At 33.6% G+C, this 21873-nt stretch overlaps 2 protein-coding genes, 1 long non-coding RNA gene and 1 pseudogene across 18 annotated transcripts in view; 1 reads left to right on the forward strand and 3 right to left on the reverse strand.

Annotated features, from left to right (window-relative positions):
- Positions 1-20375, reverse strand: part of LOC138899410 (uncharacterized) — a 303148-nt gene extending 282773 nt beyond the window's left edge. For 9 of the 14 annotated variants that reach the window (XR_011410982.1, XR_011410986.1, XR_011410983.1 and 6 more), the window contains exon 1: positions 19842-20375. This is a non-coding gene — a long non-coding RNA (uncharacterized lncRNA). The remainder of the gene's footprint in view (positions 1-19841) is intronic. The other 5 variants (XR_011410992.1, XR_011410987.1, XR_011410990.1 and 2 more) reach the window with 3 other exon arrangements.
- On the forward strand, positions 839-3314 carry LOC104094628 (plasmodesmata-located protein 2-like). Of its 2 annotated transcripts, none has more exons than XM_018770185.3 (3): positions 839-2028; positions 2588-2705; positions 2993-3314. In XM_018770185.3, exons 1-3 carry the CDS (start codon positions 1248-1250, stop codon positions 2994-2996), a joined length of 903 nt encoding a protein of 300 aa, XP_018625701.1. In that variant the 5' UTR covers positions 839-1247; the 3' UTR covers positions 2997-3314. The 2 variants fall into 2 exon arrangements, with proteins under 2 accessions (XP_018625701.1, XP_009598891.1); XM_009600596.3 differs by having other exon boundaries at positions 840-2028; positions 2588-2701; positions 2983-3314.
- Positions 5594-9481, reverse strand: LOC104094603 (putative disease resistance protein RGA3; annotated as a pseudogene).
- Positions 15618-19844, reverse strand: LOC104094613 (putative disease resistance protein RGA3). Of its 2 annotated transcripts, XM_009600588.4 has the most exons (3): positions 16241-19844; positions 15952-16114; positions 15618-15837 (listed from the first exon to the last, which is right to left on the reverse strand). In XM_009600588.4, the coding sequence occupies exons 1-2, from the start codon at positions 19209-19211 to the stop codon at positions 15978-15980; spliced, it is 3108 nt and encodes a 1035-aa protein (XP_009598883.1). In that variant the 5' UTR covers positions 19212-19844; the 3' UTR covers positions 15618-15837; positions 15952-15977. The 2 variants fall into 2 exon arrangements, with proteins under 2 accessions (XP_009598883.1, XP_009598875.1); XM_009600580.4 differs by having other exon boundaries at positions 15952-19844.
- Positions 20376-21873: the final 1498 nt, after the last annotated feature.

Below are 21873 nucleotides of genomic sequence, written 5' to 3' on the forward strand. Positions count from 1 at the left end.
CACCTTCAAGTAATCTATAGTGCAGTTATCACATGATAAAGATTGGTTGCCATAACTATTATTTCATGTCATTAATAAAGAAGTTCAGTACTTGTACCATTGGTTCACAATATTTTATTCAACTCCATTAAAAAATACTTCAACTTCAGACAATTAAAACAAAACAACCAATACAAAACAAATATACCAGAAACCTATTAAAGATTTCAAAATTCAAAACCTTGAAATTTACAGTGTGTTTTTAATAAATGTACTTTGGTCAAACTTGTGCAGTTAATTCATCTTTACTCTCACTCTCCCGCCTCTCTGTTACCTAGGGAATATTTCTTACACTTTATGAGTTGTTTTTGTTGGTGTTTAATACTACCATTTTTTTGTTGTTGTCATTCTCTTCAAATAATACTAATTTATTCTGTCTCTAAATAAAAAATATTTCTCCCCATTTGGCCACGGTTAATAAAAAAATAAACTTAGAAGTTAAAATGCAGTATCAAATGATCCTTGTACATACTTCATTTATCCTATTTTACGTGACACACTTTCCTTTTTAGTTTATTTAAAAAATAATATTTTTTATATTTATAAATAATTTAATATATGGATCACGAATTTGAGTCGCGGAAGCAGTTATTAATACTTACATTATGGTAGACTGTTTACATTACACATTAGGAGTGCGGTCCTTCCCCAGATCCTTCGTGAATGCAGGACACTTTATACATTAAGCTGTCTTTTCTTTAAAAATAATTTATAACCACACATATAAGTTGATATATGACCATGCAAATGTTTATGTTTCTGATAGCAACAACAACAACAATAAATGCAGTATAATCTCACTGAGCAAACTCTTTCTCATAGCAAGTTTCAATAATTTTCTTTCTTAAATTTCGAAATGCATCAAATACGGTCACATAAAATGGTGGTGAGAATCTATATCCGTACTTGTAGAGATACAGATGCCCTTTTTTCTCAGCTCTGCACATCCAAAGATAGACAGGGAGTAGGCCATCTAAAAAGAAAGTGAATCCCAAACACCACTACAAAAACCAAGACCCTTTTTTCCAGAAAAAAAGAAAAACAGATTTCAAGAACAAATAATATAGAATCTCAGCCCTTCATATCCCTTCCTGATATCTCAAGCAAAAACAAAAAAAACCCTTCAAGCTGAAATCTTTTCTCTCAATATCTTCTTCAAAAGAGCAAAAAGAATAACCATGTTATAATATTTCAAGAATCTCCCACAAATGGGCTTACACAAAAAACCCTGTTGCATTTTGTCTCTTTTCTTGGTCATTCTTGCAATTCTCAAGCTCATTCCACTAGCTGAATCTGCATCTGAAAACACTAACTTAGTGTACAAAGGCTGTGCAAAACAAGCATTATCAGATCCATCTGGTGTTTACTCACAAGCACTTTCAACTCTTTTTGGTTCACTTGTTTCACAATCCTCAAAGTCAAAATTTTACAAAACTACTACAGGCAGTAGCCAAACAACAATTACTGGTCTTTTCCAATGTAGAGGTGACCTCTCAAATGTTGAGTGTTATAACTGTGTTAGTGGTTTGCCAATACTTATAGACAAACTCTGTGGCACTCCAGTTGCAGCAAGAATCCAGCTTTTAGGTTGTTATATGCTATATGAGGTTTCTGGTTTTCCTCAAATATCAGGAATGGAAATGTTGTATAAAACTTGTAGTGGGAAAAATGCACAAGGGAGTGGATTTGAAGAGAAAAGAGACACTGCTTTTTCTTCATTGGAAAATGGGATGGCTAGTGCTACCAATGGATTTTATACAACTAGTTATGAGTCTGTTTTTGTTGTGGGACAATGTGAAGGGGATGTAGGCTCATCTGATTGTGTTGAGTGTGTTAAAAGTGCTGTCCAAAAAACTCAAGTTGAATGTGGTAGCTCAGTTTCTGGTCAAATTTTCCTACACAAGTGCTTTGTTAGTTTTAGTTATTATCCAAATGGGGCTCCTAAAAAATCATCATCTTCTTCATATTGGTCTCCATCTCCTTCTTCAGGTATTTTCTTGAATTAATTGATTTCTTGAATTTGTTTATTCAATTAGATTTACAATGGTTTCTACTAGTTTTTTTGGCAAATGTTAACATCCTAATCTAGATTTTTGTCTTTCTTGGACTTTTGAGCTGTCTATCTCATTAATTAGTTTGTACATATTACTTAAAAAAGACTCTTAGAATAAATAAAGGGTGCATGATAAATTGATTTAATAATATGTCACTGGTAACAAGACGTTTGTCTACCTTAGATTTGTGTGCTTATCACTTAGGGGTCGTTTGGTATACGAGGACAAAAATATTCCAGAATTAAAATCTTGTAATTATAATTTTTGGACTAATTTATCCCACCGCCTAGGTGGGAAAAAATAATTCCAAGTTTGAAAAGCTAAGGAGTAAGGCGAGATATCCGGGATTAAGTTTGAAATTAAATTTATATTTTGTTTGGTCGGTATAAATTTAATCTCAAATCTTATCCCACTTTATCTTGCGTATCAAACGACTCTTACAGATTTGTTATCTATAGTTTTATAGTATTGAGAGTTGTATTTAATGAATGTAGGGACAGGCCAAAATACAGGGAAAACAGTGGCTATAATACTAGGAGGAGCAGCAGGAGTTGGTTTTCTAGTCATTTGCTTGCTGTTTGCTAGGAACTTAACGAAGAAACATGATGGTAAGTACTTAAACTAAAGTGTGTTTGTTATGAAGAAAGTATTTTTTGGAATTCTAAAATAAATTTGTCTCACTTTCCAAAATACAGAAACTATTTCAAGAAAGTCATTTTCCCATTTTAATGAAAATAATTTTTGGTGTTTGGTTGCTACAAAAAGCTTAATTTTTTGGAGAATGTTTTCCGTCATACCAAACGCACCCTAGTGATAGTAATTCTCTTTTATGATTTAAATTTTGCAACTTGCTTATGTTGGTATATTATGATTTAAATATTTGCTGCAGATTATTGAAGTTGAAGGGATCAGCTGTGTATTATAAAGGCTGCCAAAAGCTTTTTCTGAGGTGGATTCTTTCCTTGATTAGATTTTCTTCCTAGAAGAAAAAGAATTTTTCTTTTCTGGAAAAAAAAAAAGTGAGTGAATTTGTGAGCTGTAATTCTTGGAATTATTATTATTAGGTTAAAGAGAGAAACAAAAAACCATTGAGCAGAGAGTATTTTTTGGGGTGATGAAATTGAGATGAATGGGACATAAATTTTTTGGTGAAATGATGTAACAATACATGTTTTGTCAACTGTGAAAAAGATTACTAATGGTTTTGGCCTTTTTCTCCAATTGCCATGTGCCTTGTTGTCTTTTTTTCTCTTTCTCTAGAATAGTGGTTCACCATTTTCTTCTAAAGTTTTATGCTTTTCAGAAAGTTCTCTCTCTGTATTTCTACTTATTTAATGCATGAATTAAAAATTAATATATGTACTTGGGTCAATATCCAAGAATAACATTGTGGTTTTAGCATCTTCAGCAGTTCACTGAAAATGTTTTACCTCAAACTTTATATGGAGATGGCAGGGAAGTTTAGTAGGCGTTTGGACATAAAAATTGTAATTTTTTTTAAAAGTAATTTTTGGAGTCAAGTTGAAAAATGGTAGTTGAATTTGAAATTATGTTTGCACATGAATTTTACAAGAAAAAATGTTGCAGTTTTGTGAGTAGGGAAAAAGTTTTTTCTGAAAATTTTGAAAAATTTATTTTCAAAAAATTTCCAAATACTTAGCAAAATTTTATGGACAAACACATTTTTGAAAAAAAATAACGATTTTTTTAATGGACAAAGGTCCTTAGAATAAATTTTGCTTGAGAAAGTAAGTATTGGAAGAATGGAATAATTCATTTGGTGCTAACATAGATGATGCTGTTTCAGGATTTAAACTTTGGAAAATGGCTAAAAATACCCTTGAACTATTTGAAATAATTCAAAAATACCTTCCGTTTGTTTTTGGTACCAAAAATATCCATGATATCTATATTTTGGACCACAAATGTCCCTTAAACCGCTAGTCTTGCAATTGAAGCTGACATGACAGTCCAACTCTGGATTAGATTTGTTTACGTGACCATCCACCTAAGTAATCCAGCATGGCAAAATTATTTTTTCGAAAAAATTAATTTTTCGAATTTTTTTATTAAAATACAAAATCAACACTTATTCCGAAAAAGTAAAAACTTTCTGAAAAATTATTTATTTCGGATTTTTTTTATTAAAATACAAAATCAAACACTTATTCCGAAAAAAGTAAAAAAATTTCGGAAAAATTATTTTTGATTGGGGTTTATGATTTAATTAAAAAACTCCAATGTTCTCTTTTGTGAATTTATGATTAGTTTGATCTAAATTTTTAGATGCTTATCTGTTATAGTTTCACAAAAGGTACACCTCTGCTGTAAGTATCAATTGGTTCATCTGAAGGTCTTATAATTTTTCCGGAAATCTTTTACTTTTTTCGGAATAAGTGTTGATTTTGTGTTTTAATAAAAAATTCCGAAATAAATAATTTTTTTCGGAATTTTTTTTACTTTTTTCGGAATAAATGTTGATTTTGTATTTTAATAAAAATTTTCGAAAAATAATTTTGCCATGCTAGTTTGCTTAGGTGAATGTCCATGTAAGCAAATCTAACCCAGTTGGACTGCCATGTCAGCTTCAATGGCAACACTAACGGTTTAAGGGGCATTTGTGGTCCAAAACATAGACGACAGCGATATTTTTGGTACCAAAAACAAACGGAAGGTATTTTTGAGCTATTTCAAATAGTTCAAGGGCATTTTTGGCCTTTTCCGTTTAAACTTTATGAATTCGAGTTTTGAGATTCTCTCATAACTCATTTGATTTTGTGAGTTCAGAATCAAATATATATACTTATTGTCACAATTTTTTTTAAAGAGACTGTTATTAGTTACTTGCTGATTATCTGTCACATGTCTAGTAAACCAAGGCTAGAAGATCGGGATTCCCCCGACCCTTAAGATCGACTAACTCATGTGCAAATGCCTATCACATTGAATTATCCGAGAAGCGTTCCATGCATTTTGAAAATTCAGATACATGAAAAAGGTTATGTAGTTTTTGTTTGGACTTCTAAACTTCAAAATCACTACACTTTTAATTATTGATCTTCAACTCTTGATGTCACCCCTTTTTCAGTATACCGTCACAATAAAAGAATCTTCTTTTCCCCAGAACTGACCTATCCTTTTCTTGTTTATGACTTCTTTATGTACCTTTCTCCTTAGATACTGAACAGCATATAACTTCTCATATGGAGTTGGAATCATTAGGAACTAGATGGGGTTTTGGTTTAGATCTATGTATTAGCTATGCCTTAATAGTATGTAAGATTTTAGTTGGGGGAAGAAGAGTTGAGGCAATGACTAAAAGAGAGATCTGAATTTAGTCACGAAAATTTTACCCAGCAACAACAATAACCCAGTGAAATCCCACAAGTGGGGTCTGGGGAGGGTAGTGTGTAGTCAGACCTTAACCCTACTCCGGAAGAGTAGAGAGGCTATTTCCGATAGACCTCGGCACAAGAAGATGGAACGAGACAGTGTAGCAGTAACAACAAAAGTGAAATTTTTATCCAACAAAATGAAAATTATCTCAAGTCTCAACTCATCAGGGAAGTAAAAACAAACAGATAGACGATAAAGCAGTGTCCACTGTCCACTTTACTTCAAGGGCTAACACAGTCAAGAATCATAGAAATTGAAGCTTCATAGTAATTCTGCAGAATTGGCAACTTCTTAAGTGACTAAAATCTCCCAAGAACAGAGTGGAAACTCCAGCTTCCTTCCTTAACCTCATGGTTTTCACTTTTCACCAACCAATTCATTTTTTGGGTTCGAACCTTTTGAGAAACTGGTGTTCAGCACCTTGACCTTCACCCGCCTTTTGGCGCCACTGGCAAACTCATGCTTACTCATCCTTCTATCCAGACATTGCTTCAAGCCTTCAACAACACAATACAATACAATAGTATATACAGTATAAAACAACAGATTATGAGACGACGAGAAATATCAACCCAAACATGCAGTAAAAAGATAATTACCTCAACTTGCAGCCTGTTATCAAATCCCTTCTTTTATGTCGACTCTTGGGATGTGAGCAATCTTAGGCCAGTCCTCTCCTCCTTCCTTCTCGCATCTTTGCTTCAAACTTGATGAACATCTTGTAACAATTAGCATTTCCAATGCTGAGAGAGATCGCAGGCCTTCTGGAAAGGATGTCAACATAGGTGAAACATCAATTTCCAATCGATTAAGGGCAATGAGGTCGCCTATCCATTCTGGTATTGTTGTGAAGTTAGGACATCCCCGAATCACTATAAACTTCAAAGTACCCGAGAAATGTTGGAGCCAAACTGGAAGCGACATTAGCTTGTCAAGCATGTTAACACTGAAAGTCAATAAATTCCCCGGGACATCAAATTGCATTGCTTCTTTGTTCGACAAATCAAGCAGAGGGCAATTCTCTATACATAAAAACTCGAGGGAAGTGAGATGAGTTAGACATGTGGATAGAGAGACCAGATTTCTGCAGTTACTAATAAACAAGGATTGGAGCGAAGTGAGACACTTGAACGAATCCTCTGGCATAGTTGCTAGGCCCTCGATAGAAAATAGACTCAAGCTATTTACATTGAAAAGAGGAGAAGGATGAGGAGGTGGGCAAAGAATTTGTTTCAATATCTTCTCACTTATTATCCCCAAATAAAGTTGTTTTAGGGAAGGGAAGTAGCACTCATATGTAGGAGAATTTGATGGTAGCATGAATTTATCATCACCACCTTCTATGCTCTCCACGACGTCAAGATTCCAATGGAGTACAAGATCTTCGAGAGAAGGCAGTCGCCATAATGGTGGGAGCTTTTGGCATTTATGACAATCTCTGATGTTTAGATAAACAAGCTTGGGTAGCAAAAAGCCAAGATTATCAACCATCAACCAACTTGGGAAGCTTGATCCACTATAATTTTCTATTTGCAAGCTTTCAATGTTTTGGTGCGGCTGCAGGGCCTCCAACATTATCAGATCAGCTCCAGTATCATCCTCTTGATTTCCATATTCGAACTCTACAAACAGCTTCCGAAGATGTTTCATTCTTTTCACTACATCGGTAGGTATTCTTTCTCCAATTGCACGGGCTCGTCCCATGAACTTAATGTGTAATCTATTTCTGAGATCAGCAAGGCCCTTTAATTCATTCAACTTGTCACTTGCCAAACCAGATATACAACTTTCTTTGCCTACAACAAAACTTTTCAATGTCCGTAGAGATGTCAATTGGCCAATTCCAGGTGGCATATCTTCCAATGAACCGCAACCATCAAAATCCAAATGCGTTACACTTGCCAACTGCCACAGTCCTGGTGGAATATGGGTTAATGATTGGCACCACGAACATATCAAACTTCGAAGGCTCACCAATCTCCAAATATCTCTTGGCAATTTTTTGAGTTTAATGCAATTAACCAACTTTAAAACTTGTAGATTATGCAACTTCGTGATGGAATTTGGTAAAGTAACAATGCTTCTAGAGGAAATAGCAAGATATCTTAGATGCTTCAGTCCACCTAAAGATTGAGGCAGAATTTTTATCTGCAGGTGACATAGATGCAGAACGCGTAAACATTTAAAACTTGCAAGCATTCTCTCTAACGTTGAATTGCTCATAACACTGTATGGAGACCCATTTAGGTAAATAAATGTCCGCAACTTCATATGCTTCGCATAGAAGGGTTCGGGAAATTCCAATGAATCATTAATCTGGAATAAACAAGAAGCATGGAGCGCTTGTTCTGGGACAATCTCTGTATCATCTGTTTTAGTGATACAGAAGAGCTCTCTATCTGCAACTTCTTTCGCGAGATCATGAATAAGATCGTGCATTTTGTAACAATGCGGATAAAAATGATGCTCTTCAGTTTCTTGAAAGAATGACCTTCTTAACAAATCCACGAAATATGAATTTGCATCGTCTTCCACACTGTCTCTGTTGCTAGTAGTTGATTGAATAAAGCCTTGAGCGATCCACATATCAATCAAATCAACTCTGTCAATTCGGAAATCTTTTGGAAAGAGGGAACAGTATGCGAAGCATATCTTTAAATGGTGAGGAAGGTGATTATAGCTCAATATCAAAATGGCCATGACACTGTCATCTCCTCGTGTGATACTTGACAAATCTTGATTCTTGAAATATATCCACTCATCCTCCGTTCTTTTTAGGCGTAGTAGGCTTCCTATTGACCTTATTGCAAGAGGAACTCCTCCACACTTTTTCACAATTTCCTTTCCTATTTCCACCAAACTCGAATTTTCACTCTCTTTGGTACATTCGAACGCCATTTTTTCAAACAATGCCCATGCCTCTTCTTTTGAGAGGTCCCCTAATTTATGTTGGCGAACACTACCTGAAACTTCCGCAACTACATTTGAACGAGTAGTTACTAAAATCTTACTTCCCTTGGCTCCACCGATCAACATATTTTTCAATCTCGACCATTTCAAGGCATCTTCGTTCCACACATCATCGAGCACCAGTAGATATTTCTTCCCATCAAGCATTTCTCGAAGCTGGTTTTGCACAGCATCTAGTTGAAGGTAATTAGCCTTCTCCCCTCCTGCAGATTCTACGATTTTTTCTGCAATCACTTTCACTTCAAAAACATCTGAAACACAAACCCACAATCTTTTATCAAATCTTTTCCGAACCATTTTCACTATTATACACCGATTGCGTGAGAGTGGTCTTTCCTAGTCCACCAAGGCCAACAACTGATATTACCGCAACATTCTCATTAACCTTAGAATCCATAAGAAAATCTAGAATTTCCCTTTTATTATCATTCCTTCCAATGACTTCTCCATCAGGCACAAATGAATAAGTCTCTCTATCCAAATTAGACTCAAGAAGCAATGGTTGCCTCCTTTCAACAAGGTTTAAGTAGGCCTTATCTTTTGCAATTACATCTAAATTTTCTCGAATGACCTTGAGACGCTTACTTATCTTAACATTATAAAGCACAGGATTTGACTTTGAGAAGAAGATGCTTACCTTACTCACCAATTTTCGATGCGTGACTTCAGTTGCAAAGTCATCCAAGAGATCATCAGCCTCAAAGAAAACTGTTTTAAGTTTCCTTAACCAATCCCTCACCTCATGGCTATTCCCCTGCTGCTCCTCCGCGTCAATTAGTACAGATTGGATTGAAGAAACTGTACCAGAAAGGTTGCTAAGCTCATCGCTTAGTCCTCGAATTGATCCTACTTCTTGAGCTGCAAGAGAAGCCAAGTTTTTCAAGATTTCAGCAGCAAGCCCGTAAAGAATTTCAGCCATGATGAGAAAGTAATATGATTTGAAGATCAACCACCTTTTTGTTGCAAACTAGTATTAGAAGCAGCCTTTACCTAACACAATATATTAAAGGGTTGATGAAGACCTTGACTTGGACCCCAACAATCATTGAACTCTAACAATAATTAAATCTTCTTTTATTATTATTGTACTTATACCTGTAGCACTTAACTTGCTTCATTTTCTAAGTTAGTAAGTTACTAATATGTAACTTATTACTGACAATTCCATGTAAATTTCTCTTTAATAGGTGAACCTATCAAGAGGTGGTTAACTTCATGTACAAATTGATATCATCAGAAGCGCAACCAAGATTCGAAGTTCATAAGTTCTCAACTTGTCATCGAATACTGTTTGATTTTTTAAAAGATGGAGCAGCAAAAAAGATTAAAAGTATTGGTTGAAAATGTCTCTAAATAATTTTATTAAGCATAAAAAGGCTTTAAATAGCCAAATAGGAACAAAAAATTTCCATAATTTAAAATTCAAAAAACCTAAAATATCTCAACTAACTTAAACAACCTAATAGAAATTTAAAATAGAAATTCATCCTAAAACGAAGCAACTTATTATACTAAAAAAGTTACTGCAGTGATTGAAAAAAACAAAATTTCAACAAACACATAACTCATTTTAGTTATAGGGAATAACATTTAAGGACTAATAGACAAACTTAGATAGAAACCAAATTAAAACTATACATTTTTTTTCCCCCACAAACATCAAGGTGGTGGAAATTGAAAAGCTGCAATAGCTATCTCAGCTCATCACAAAAGTAAAAATTTAAAACAGAAAATAAAGATAATAGCAACAAAAAAAAAGAGTGTAATAAAACAGTGTCCACTTTACTTCAAGGGCTAACACAATCAATCAATAATCATAGAAATTGAAGCTTCAGAGTAGTAATTGGTGGATGTTTCCTTACAACAGAGTGGGAACTCCAATTTCCTTTCTTAATCTCATGGTTTTCGCCAATTAATTCAGTTTTTGGAGTCGATCCTTTTGAGAAAATGGGTTCAGCACCTTGACTTTGACCCACCTTGTTCTGCAACTTTGCAAATTCACTTGTTCAAATATCTATCAGACCAGACATATCTCTGCACTTTGCTTTATGTAGATGTTATATGTGTTTGTTTTGTTTTTGATGATTTAGCCGGGGGAAGAAAGTTTGAGGAAATGACCAAAAGAGAGATCTGAATTTAGTCATAAAATAGGTTCATTTATTTTCAAGTGATTGGAGCTAAAACTTTGTGATGGTGGGATATATTTGCGCCATTATATTTTCATACTTCACTATTAATAAGTTATACGACCCCTTTCATGTACTCTTATTTGGTAGCCCATTTAATTTGTACCTATTTTTTAAATTTTTTTAACTACTGTTAGATATATCTATAACAACATCTTTATATAATAACCATTCACTATAAAAGTCAAGTTTCTTCGAAACTGCTTTTTTAGGTTATATTTTAACTCTCTATAACAATATTTTACCTATAACATCAACAATCATATTTATAGCAGAACACTCTTTGTAAAATTACCTCTTTATAATAGCTATATAGAATCTTTAATATTACTAATAATAATTCTAAAAATATGCATACAATTTTTTGCATTAAATAAAGTTTCCTTCCTGCATAAGATATAATATTTGAAGATTTGCACATGATGTCTTTTCCATTGGACAAAATTCAAAAACTATTTAGATAGAATATTTAACTGTTAAGTTCTTAGATTGTATTCAAGGGAAAGTTATTAGATACCTTTTTTGCTGAAAATTTGGACACGAATCTTCGCCAATTCAAGCGTTATATCGCTAGTAAGAGAATAAAATCTACGAAACAAGCTACAATTACAAACTTTTTCCATCAATCTTGAAGAAAATTATTTTCTTAGGTAGCTTTAAAATATTTGCCTAAGAGTTTAAATCTTTACACTTTCAGTTATGAATTTATTAATAATATATTAGCTTTATTCAATATTTAACTAGTGAAATATGCATGTCTTTTGAGATTTTAAATTTGAATAATTTTCTTATCTTTTTATACGTAACATTCAAGAAGGAAAAATAATTGAATTTTGGTTAAGTTTTATCTATAACAATCAAAAAATATTTAAACGTCAAATGCTTATAGGTGTATAATAGCTATTCACTATAAAAGTCAAAAAATATCGGAACAAACGAGACTATTATAGAGAGGATTGACTGTAGTACCCAAAGTTTAAACAACTTCACGCATTTTTCTCCTCTTTCTTCTTCTTCGGGTGAAAGATATTTTATATGGTGTTTGTGAATATATTTTAAGGTAGTTTATAATATTTTACAGTGGTGAGCTGCCGTAACTCTTTATTTCTTTTACTATTGTTTAGGGTTTCTTCTTATTCTTTTTCTTAATTGCAAAATAGGTTCATTCGATTTATTGTTGTTTTGACAAATTGATGATTGGGGTTTGTTCTTGATGATATTTGGAGGTTATGTTTCAAATTTGAGTTTATTTGGAGTAGATTTAGGTGTTAAATCGTATATTAGATTGTTAAAATTCGATGAATAAATTTCTATTTCTCGGTAATTTGCACTTTAGGCCTATTTGGCCTTAAGTACATGAAAACATTGGTTGTATTTCAGACCTATTTGGTCTTAAGTGTATCTGAAGTAAAAAAATTTCACTTCAAACTTATTGATCTTAAGTGCATGATACCATTGGTTGCATTTTAGACCTATTTGGCTTTAAGTGCATCTTAAGTGCAATTTTTTCACTTAAGACTTCTTGGCCTTAAGTGCATAAAACCGCTGGTTGCACTTCAGACCTATTAGCCTTAAGTGCATCTGAAGTACTATTTTTTCACTTCAGACCTCTCTCACCTTAAGTGCATGAAAATATTTATTACATTTCAAACCTATTTGGCCTTAAGTGCATCTTAAGTGCAATTTTTACACTTTAGGCTTAATTGGCCTTAAGTGCATTGCACTTCAAACTATTTTTTTTAACTTCAAACCCGATAAATCTCAAGTTGATCGTAAAGTGGGTAGTCGTACAAATATTTTTATAAAGTAGTATAGCTTCAATTGTGATCCCAAAACTGGGTATAGATGCAAAAGACCCTTTCCTCTGAGATCGATAAAAATAATGTATAAGAAATCAGTAATATAAAATACAAAAATAAAAATTTACAGCGTTATTTTCTTCTATTCAATTTGTACTTGGCCATAGGAGATTATTTACTCTGTAATTGCGAATGAGATTTTTAAAATACAAAAATGATGACCTGAAACGCAATTTTTCTAAAATGCAAATATACGTTTTTTATGTCCCGCTAACAGATAATTCCTCAATTGCAATGCATTTTGACATTATTTATACTTTTTTTTTATTTTTAACACGTTAACTTTTTCCAATGCAAAAAAAGAAAAAGAAAACAATGAGAAAAAAGCCTGTATTCTCCTCGTCTAAGGCCTTGTCTTAATAAACTGAAATTATCCTAAGATCTAATACTTATAATTTATTGAAGATTATGTGCGCTAATTATTTACCTTGCTAACCAATTGTGGGGTGCACTTAGGGGTGTTAATGGTTCGATTGGGCCAGTTATTTTATAAATTTTGTATCATACCAATTTTTCGGTTATTCTATTATGTATAATCAAAATTAGATTTTTCAAAATCGTCTCAATCATGTCGGTTTCTCTTCGGTATTAGTACGGTTCGGTAAATTTTCGATAATATTTTTAAATATCATGTAAAAGTCATTAGTATAAGTAGAATGCAATAACATACGTACTTTTATAGGATTTTTAGTAAAACTCTCTAGATATTTTTACAGTTTAAAAGGTGATGAATTAAGAAAATATGAAAGATAACTCGAGTATAAATCCATCAAATATTCTAAGCAGCGTAAACGAAACTAAGCAAATACAAAGAAAATATAAATCACACGAGTGGAAAGATATTAACCAAGTTGGGATTCAAGAATATAGAAGATTAAACATTTCAAAAAGATAAATCTAATTCATACGAAAGAAAATATATTCAATACATTGTAGGTTGCTACTCATAATCGCTACAATACCTTATGTCTTGCTAGTGAATATCCTGAAAATAATTTAGTTTCAATAGAAGTAGCATAATAGGTTTGGGAATTACGATTTTGAGTTTAATTACTTGTTGGTTTGTAACTGTTTCATTATTCCAAGGCCCTAAACAAAATTTAATGCTTTATTATTTTTAAACTTAACATATAAATATATTTTTCGCATTGTAAATTTATTCGGTACGGTTCGGTATTTTTTCGGTTTATTTTCATAAAATAAAAACCTACCTTAATTATCAGTACAGTTATAGATTTATATAAAAATCTACGATTTTATTAAAAGAAACCTAAAAATCGGTTCGATACGGTATAATTCGGTAGGTTTAATCGGTTTTTAAATATCCACTAACACTTCGTGCACTATGATCATTCAGATTATTAAAAAGACCGTATTGTTTGTCCCCTTTCAACGTGGAGACAACTTATATTTTAAATTTGTCTCAATATGTTGGTGACATTCTTTAAAATAAGACTCTTAGCAGTACATTTTTTTAGGGATAATGTGTAAAATTCTCCACGACCTATAACCATACTATTAACTACACAATTTTTCTTTTCAAGGATCTTATTACCCCATAAACTATTTTAAAGTGTAATAAATACCACTCTAAGTGCTGATACGGCATAGAGAGTGCGCACACTCTCTTAAGGGCAAGTGGAAGTTACATAAATAATTTTAAAATTGATTAACATGCACAAGTGTCATCTTTTGATTGGACATTACACAATTAATTACATCTAATTAATTAGTCTCCTTCGTCTTCTAAACCTCTTCTCGTACGAACAACGGGAACATCGTTTCAACGGCGAAATGCCCGAGTGAAAATCCAATACAACGTAAAATCAACCCAGAAATCAAAAGCAGATATGTTTGATAACAAAAATAGAGCTACAACTAGAGGGAGCAACGAGCATGATTCAGTGAAGAACCTACGAATAGTCAAAACGGTCAACAACAATGGAGTTTCGCTGGAGCAAGGCTCTTCGTCAGAGTTTCGTTCTCCGGCCAGATTTGTCAATATCAAACAAGTATTAAATAAAACCTGTCAAAAACTCAGTTCACCGGAGAATAAAGATCTCGTCGTATACAGCAAGTCATGTTAAAAACAAAGATCAGGATGGACATTTAGCTTTTAACAAGTTCCGACCATTGAAATGAAAAATGGTTGAGAAATTAGGAAAGAGAAAAAAAGAATGCTTTAAGAAATACTTTATGTTAGACATATCGAAGTCCATGTCTAGCGAGATGGGCTGATACCATGAGTGGAAGGACTACAATTTTTTTGGTTTAATCATTAGTTGTCTTATTAGCAAAGTTACTAAATTTACAATTCATACTTAACAAAAAGCCATAATGCAAAGAAAACCTAGTGACGTCCAGATTGTCAATCTTTTGGAGTTAGAGCCGAGACGAGGCTTTTGCCTTTTGGCCGGATATGTTAACGAAGGATGCAAATAGGAAAATAAGGAAGAAGGAGAAAAAGGTGAAAAAAAGTTTTTAAGTAAGAAATACATATTTTAGGCGGGTGTATTTTACCACTTTGTACATATATGATTGTAGCTTTTTAAGGGGTAGATAATTTTACTTTAAAATAGTTCAGGGGGATAATAGGACCCCCGAAAAGAAAATGTGTGTAGTTGATAATATGATCATAGGTCGGGGAGAATTTTATGCATTATCCTTATTTTTTAAGAAAGACGGCATACCTTAAGAAAATCATTTAATAGCAAGAAAGTAGGGATTCGAATCTATCTCTTCGAAAAGATGGAACACCGTGAAGTCCACTCTCTTAACCTAGAGGAAATTTTTAATTTGGGATGAATTAAGGAATAGCGAGACAATGAGTGATAAACCTATAAAAGTGATAGCTATGGGTAAAAAGAGTCGTCCCGAATATATACCTGCACCGAAAGCAATTAAAAAAATAAAAAGATCGAAGTTTTGTTACTCGAATATCTTTCTTTAATTGAGTAATGTGATGCCTTCTTGGAGCAGGAACAGTGGAGTTGAAAAAAGATAAATAATGTTGTCTTGATTTTTAAAGTGACAAATATTTTGGACGAATATTTTTTACTAAAGTAACAGACGAAAAGGATGGGCAGAAAAAAACTGTAAAGGAAAATCAGATCTACACACAAATTTATCCAGAAACAAAATTAAACATATACATTATCCCCTACAAACATCAAGGTGGGAACTAATTGAGAAGTTGCAAACAGAGAAATCAAGAAAACTCCTTAACTTCATGGTTTTCACTTTTCAAAATGGTGTTCAGCACCTTGACCTTCACCCGCCTTCCACTGGTAAACTCATGCTTACTCATCCTTCTATCCATACATTGCTTCGAGCCTTCAACAGACAACAGCACAATACAATACAATACAATGTTATATACAATATAAAACAACACATTACGAGACGACGAGAAATATCAACCTAAACAGGCAATAAAAGAATAATTACCTGAACTTGCAGCGGATTATCAAATCTTAGTCTATCTCAACTCGTGGAATGTGAGCTATCTTAGGCCAGTCCTCTCCTACTTCTTTCTCGCATCTTTGCTTCAGACTTGACGAACATCTTGTAACAATTAGCACTTGCAATGCTGCGAGAGATCGCATGCCTTCTGGAAAGGATGTCAACATAGGTAAATCAATAATTTCCAACCGATTAAGGGCAATGAGGTCGCCTATCCATTCTGGAATTGTTGTAAAGTTATAACAGTCCCGAATCTCTATTGATTTCAAAGTACCTGAGAAATGTTGGAGCCAAACTGGTAGCGACATTAGCTTGTCAAGAGTGCTAACTTTGAAAGTTGATAAATTCCCCCGGACTTCAAATTGCATTGCTTCTTCTTTCGACAAATCAAGCAGAGGGCAATTCATTATACATAAAGACTCAAGGGAAGTGAGATGAGTTAGACATCTGGATAGAGAGACCAGATTTCTGCAGTTAATAATTAACAAGGATTGGAGCGAAGTGAGACACTTGAACGAATCCTCTGGCATAGTTTCCAGGCCCTCGATAGAAATTAGACTCAAGCTATTTAAATTGAAAAGAGGATGAGGAAAAGGGCAAAGAATTTGCTTCAATATCTTCTCACTTATTATCATGAAAGAAAGTTCCTTTAGCGAAGGGAAGTAGCACTCATATGTAGGAGAATTTGATGGTAACATGAATTTATCATCATCACCGTCAAGATTCCATTGGAGTTCAAGATCCTCGAGAGAAGGCAGTCGCCATAATGGTGGGAGCTTTTGGCATTTACGACAATATGTGATATTTAGAAAAACAAGCTTGGGTAGCAAAAAGCCAAGATTATCAACCATCAACCAACTTGGGAACCTTGATCCACTATAATTTTCTATTCGCAACCTTTCAATGTTTTGGTGCGGCTGCAGGGCCTCCAACATTATCAGATCTGCTCCAGTATCATCCTCTTGATTTCCGTAATCGAACTCTACGAACAGCTCTCGAAGATGTTTCATTCTTTTCACTACATCGGTAGGTATTCTTTCTCCAATTGCACGGGCTCGTCCCATGAACTTAATGTGTAATCTATTTCTGAGATCAGCAAGGCCCTTTAATTCATTCAACTTATCACTTGCCAAACCAGATATGCGACTTTCTTTGCCTACAACAAAACTTGTCAATGTCCGTAGAGATGTCAATTGGCCAATTCCAGGTGGCATATCTTCCAATGAATAGCAACCATCAAAATCCAAATGCGTGACACTTGCCAACTGCCACAGTCCTGGTGGAATATGGGTTAATGATTGGCACCACGAACACATCAAACTTCGAAGACTCACCAATCTCCAAATATCTCTTGGCAATTTTCTGAGTTTAATGCAATCCAACTTTAAAACTTGTAGATTATGCAACTTCGTGATGGAATTTGGTAAAGTAACAATGCTTGTAGAGGAAATAGCAAGATATCTTAGATGCTTCAATCCACCTAAAGATTGAGGCAGAAATATTATCTGCAGGTGACATAGATGCAGAACACGTAAACATTCAAAACTTGCAAGCATTCTCTCTAACGTTGAATTGCTCATTACATATGCTTCGTACCCATTTAGGTAAATAAATGTCCGCAATTTCATATGCTTCGCATAGAAGGGTTTGGGAAATGCCAATGAACCATTAATCCGGAATAAACAAGAAGCATGGAGCGCTTGTTCTGGGACAATCTTTGTATCTTCTGTTTTAGTGATACAGAAGAAATCCCTATCTGCAACTTCTTTCGCGAGATCATGAATAAGATCGTGCATTTTGCAAAAATGCCGAAATGATTTGTCTTCTTCAGTTTCTTGAAAGAATGACCTTCTTAACAAATCCACGAAATACGAATTTGCAACGTCCTCCACATTGTCTCTGTTGCTAATAGTTGATTGAATGAAGCCTTGAGCAATCCACATATCCATCAAATCAACTCTATCAATTAGGAAATCTTTTGGAAAGAGGGAACAATATGCGAAGCATATCTTTAGATGGTGAGGAAGGTGATTATAGCTCAATCTCAAAATGGCCATGACACTATCGCCTCCTTGTGTGATACTTGACAAATCTTGATTCTTGAAATATATCCATTCATCCTCCGTCCTTTTTAGGCGTAGTAGGCTTCCTACTGACCTTATTGCAAGAGGAACTCCTCCACACTTCTTTACAATTTCCTTTCCTATTTCCACCAAACTCGAATTTTCACTCTCTTTGTTACACTCAAATGCCATTTTTTCAAACAATGCCCATGCTTCTTCTTTTGCAAGGTCCCCTAATTTATGTTGGTGAACACTACCTGAAACTTCCGCAACTACATCTGAACGAGTAGTTACTAAAATCTTACTTCCCTTGGCTCCACCGATCAGCATATTTTTCAATCTCGACCATTTCAAGGCATCTTCGTTCCACACATCATCGAGCACCAGTAGATATTTCTTCCCATCAAGCATTTCTCGAAGTTGCTTTTGCAGTGCATCTAGTTGAAGGTAATTAGCTTTCTCCCCTCCTGCAGATTCGACGATTTTTTCTGCAATCACTTTCACTTCAAAAACGTCTGAAACACAAACCCACAATCTTTTATCAAATTTTTCCTGAACCATTTCACTATTATACACCGATTGCGCAAGAGTGGTCTTTCCTAGTCCGCCAAGGCCAACAATTGATATAACCACAACATTCTCATTTACCTCAGCATCCATAAGAAAATCTAGAATTTTCGTTCTATCATCATTCCTTCCAATGACTTCTCCATCAGGCACAAATGAATAAGTCTCTCTATCCAAATTAGACTCAAGAAGCAAAGGTTGCCTCCTTTCAACAAGGTTTAAGGAGGCCTTATCTTTTGCAATTACATCTAGATTTTCTCGAATGACCTTGAGACGCTTACTTATCTTAACATTATAAAGCACAGGATTTGACTTTGAGAAGAAGATGCTTACCTTATTCACCAATTTTCGATGCGTAACTTCAGTAGCAAAGTTATCCAAGAGATCATCAGCCTCAAAGAAAACTTTTTTAAGTTTCCTTATCCAATCCCTCACCTCGTGGCTACTCTGCTGCTGCTCCTCCGCGTCAATTAGTACAGCTTGGATTGAAGAAACTGTACCAGAAAGCTTGCGAAGCTCATCGCTTAGTCCCCAAATTGATCCTATTTCTTGAACTGAAAGAGAACCCAAGTTTTTCAAGATCTCAGCAGCAAGCTCGTAAAGAATTTCAGCCATGATGAGAAAGTAATATGAATTTGAAGATTGAAAACCTTTTTGTTGCAAACTAGTAGTAATGTAGTATAAGTCTTTGTATTAGAAGCAGCCTTTACCTAACACAATATATTAAAGGGTTGATGAAGACCTTGACTTGGAAGTTTCTTCCTCACTACAAATGTCACAAACTATCCTGGACCCCAAAATTCATTGAGCTCTCACAATGTAATTAAATTTTCTTTCATTATTAGTGTACTTAAACCTGTTGTAGCACGTAACTTGCTTCGTTTTCTAAGTTAGTAAGTTACTAATATGTAACCTATTACTGACAATTCCATGTAAATTTCTCTTTAATAGGTGAACCTATCATGAGGTGGTTAATTTCATTCACCAATTGATATCAATATCAGAAGCGGAGCCAGTATTTGACATTTATAGGTCCTTAACTTGTCATCAAGCACATAGCTCGTTTTAGTTAGAGGGAATAGAATTTAAGGAAAATCAAATCTGTAGACTAATAGACAAACTTAGATAGAAACCAAATTAAAACTATACATTTCCCCCCACACAAACATCAAGGTGGTGGAAATTAATTGAAAAGCTGCAAAGCTATCTCAGCTCATAACAAAAGTAAAAATTTAAAAGAGAAACAAAGATAACAGCCAAAAAAAAAAAAAAACAGTAGTAAAACAGTGTCCACTGTCCACTTTACTTCAAGGGCTAACACAATCAATCAAGAATCATAGAAATTGAAGCTTCAGAGTAGCAATTCAACTTTTTAAGTGACTCAAATTTCCTTACAACAGAGTGGGAACTCCAATTTCCTTTCTTAATCTCATGGTTTTCACCAATTAATTCAGTTTTTGGATTCGACCCTTTTGAGAAAATGGGTTCAGCACCTTGACTTTGACCCACCTTATTCTGCAACTTTGCAAATTCACTTGTCCAAATATCTATCAGACCACACATATCTCTGCACTTTGCTTTTATGTAGATGTTTGTTTTGTTTTTGATGTTTTAGTCGGGGGAAGAAGAGTTTGAGGAAATGACCAAAAGAGAGATCTGAATTTAGTCGCAAATAGGTTCACTTCTTTTCAAGTGATTGGAGCTAAAACTTTGTGATGGTGTGATATATTTGGGCTATTATTTAAGATTAAGATTCAGTTTCATTGTTCACTACAAATATGTTATAAGACCCTTTCCTGTGGTAAAAATTGCACCAGCTTCTTATTTGGTTGCCGCCCTGTTTAACTTATACTAATTTTTAATAGTAAGACCTCTATAATCATTCACTATAAAAGTCAAATATCTTCGTAACAGATTTTTTATTTATATTTTAACTCTCTCTAACAACTTTTTAACTATAACAACAATAACTATATTTATAGCAGAACACTCTTTGTAAAATTACTTCTCTATAATAACCATATAGAATCTTTAATCTATATTATCTTATTAAAAGGAGAGGAAAAAATCTCTTCTTAAGCCAAGTGGCAGACTAGAAAAAAGCCACATAGCATAAATAGTTAATAATTAGTTATTTAGTTAATAATTAATTATTGGTTATTATTTTTGAATTTAAATCTATATCTATATATATATCTATATATAATAGGAGAGACAAAGACACCATAGTATGCCAAGTGGCAACATAATAAAAAGTCACTCGACAATTTTAGGACAAAGTTAGTTAGGTTAGGTAAATATTAGTTTTTTTTTGAATTTAAATTTTAAAAAATGATATGCGTTATTTATTATTAATAATTAGTTACTCTTTTTGAGTTTGAATTTAAATCTATCTATATATGATATGAGAGGCAAAGACACCATAGTATGCCAAGTGGCAATATAATAAAAAGCCACTTGGCAATTTTAGGACAAAGTTAGTTAGGCTAGGTAAATATTAGTTTCTTTTTGAATTTAAATTTTTAAAAATGATATGCGTTATTTATTATTAATAATTAGTTACTCTTTTTGAGTTTGAATTTAAATCTATCTATATATAATAGGAGAGGCAAAGACACCATAGTATGCCAAGTGGCAACATAATAAAAAGTCACTTGGCAATTTTAGGACAAAGTTAGTTAGGTTAGGTAAATATTAATTTCTTTTTTAATTTAAAATTTAAAAAAATGATATATGTTATTTATTATTAATAATTAGTTAATCTTTTTGAGTTTGAATTTAAATCTATCTATATATAATATGAGAGGCAAAGACACCATAGTATGTCAAGTGGCAACATAATAAAAAGCTACTTGGCAATTTTAGGACAAAGTTAGTTAGGTTAGGTAAAAATTAGTTTCGTTTTGAATTTAAATTTTAAAAAATTATATGCATTATTTATTTTTAATAATTAGTTACTCTTTTTAAGTTTGAATTTAAATCTATCTATATATAATAGGAGAGGCAAAGATACCATAGTATGCCAAGTGGCAACATAATAAAAAGCAACAACAACAACAACAATCCAGTAAAATCCCACTACTGGGGTTTGGGGAGGGTAGTGTGTACGCAGACCTTACCCCTACCCCAAAGGAGTAGAGAGGCTGTTTCTGAAAGACCCTCGGCTCAAGAAAACAAAAAGACAAAAGGACAAAAGGAGACAATATTAGTATCACCACAACAATCATAGGAAAAATAGGAACACCATGAAATACAGAAGAAAGATGCAAAGCAAAAG

The sequence above is a fragment of the Nicotiana tomentosiformis genome, chromosome 9 (genome assembly GCF_000390325.3).
Source record: "Nicotiana tomentosiformis chromosome 9, ASM39032v3, whole genome shotgun sequence".
Classification (NCBI taxonomy): Eukaryota; Viridiplantae; Streptophyta; class Magnoliopsida; order Solanales; family Solanaceae; genus Nicotiana; species Nicotiana tomentosiformis.

What these genes read in the sequence shown, in the direction of transcription:
- LOC104094628 (XM_018770185.3), top strand. Translation starts at nt 1,248, where the DNA reads ATGGGCTTACACAAAAAACCCTGTTGCATTTTGTCTCTTTTCTTGGTC. An exon ending in GTCTCCATCTCCTTCTTCAG is followed by an intron (nt 2,029 to 2,587) that starts GTATTTTCTTGA and finishes TAATGAATGTAG; the next exon opens with GGACAGGCCAAAATACAGGG.
- LOC104094613 (XM_009600580.4), bottom strand. Translation starts at nt 19,211, where the DNA reads ATGGCTGAAATTCTTTACGAGCTTGCTGCTGAGATCTTGAAAAACTTG.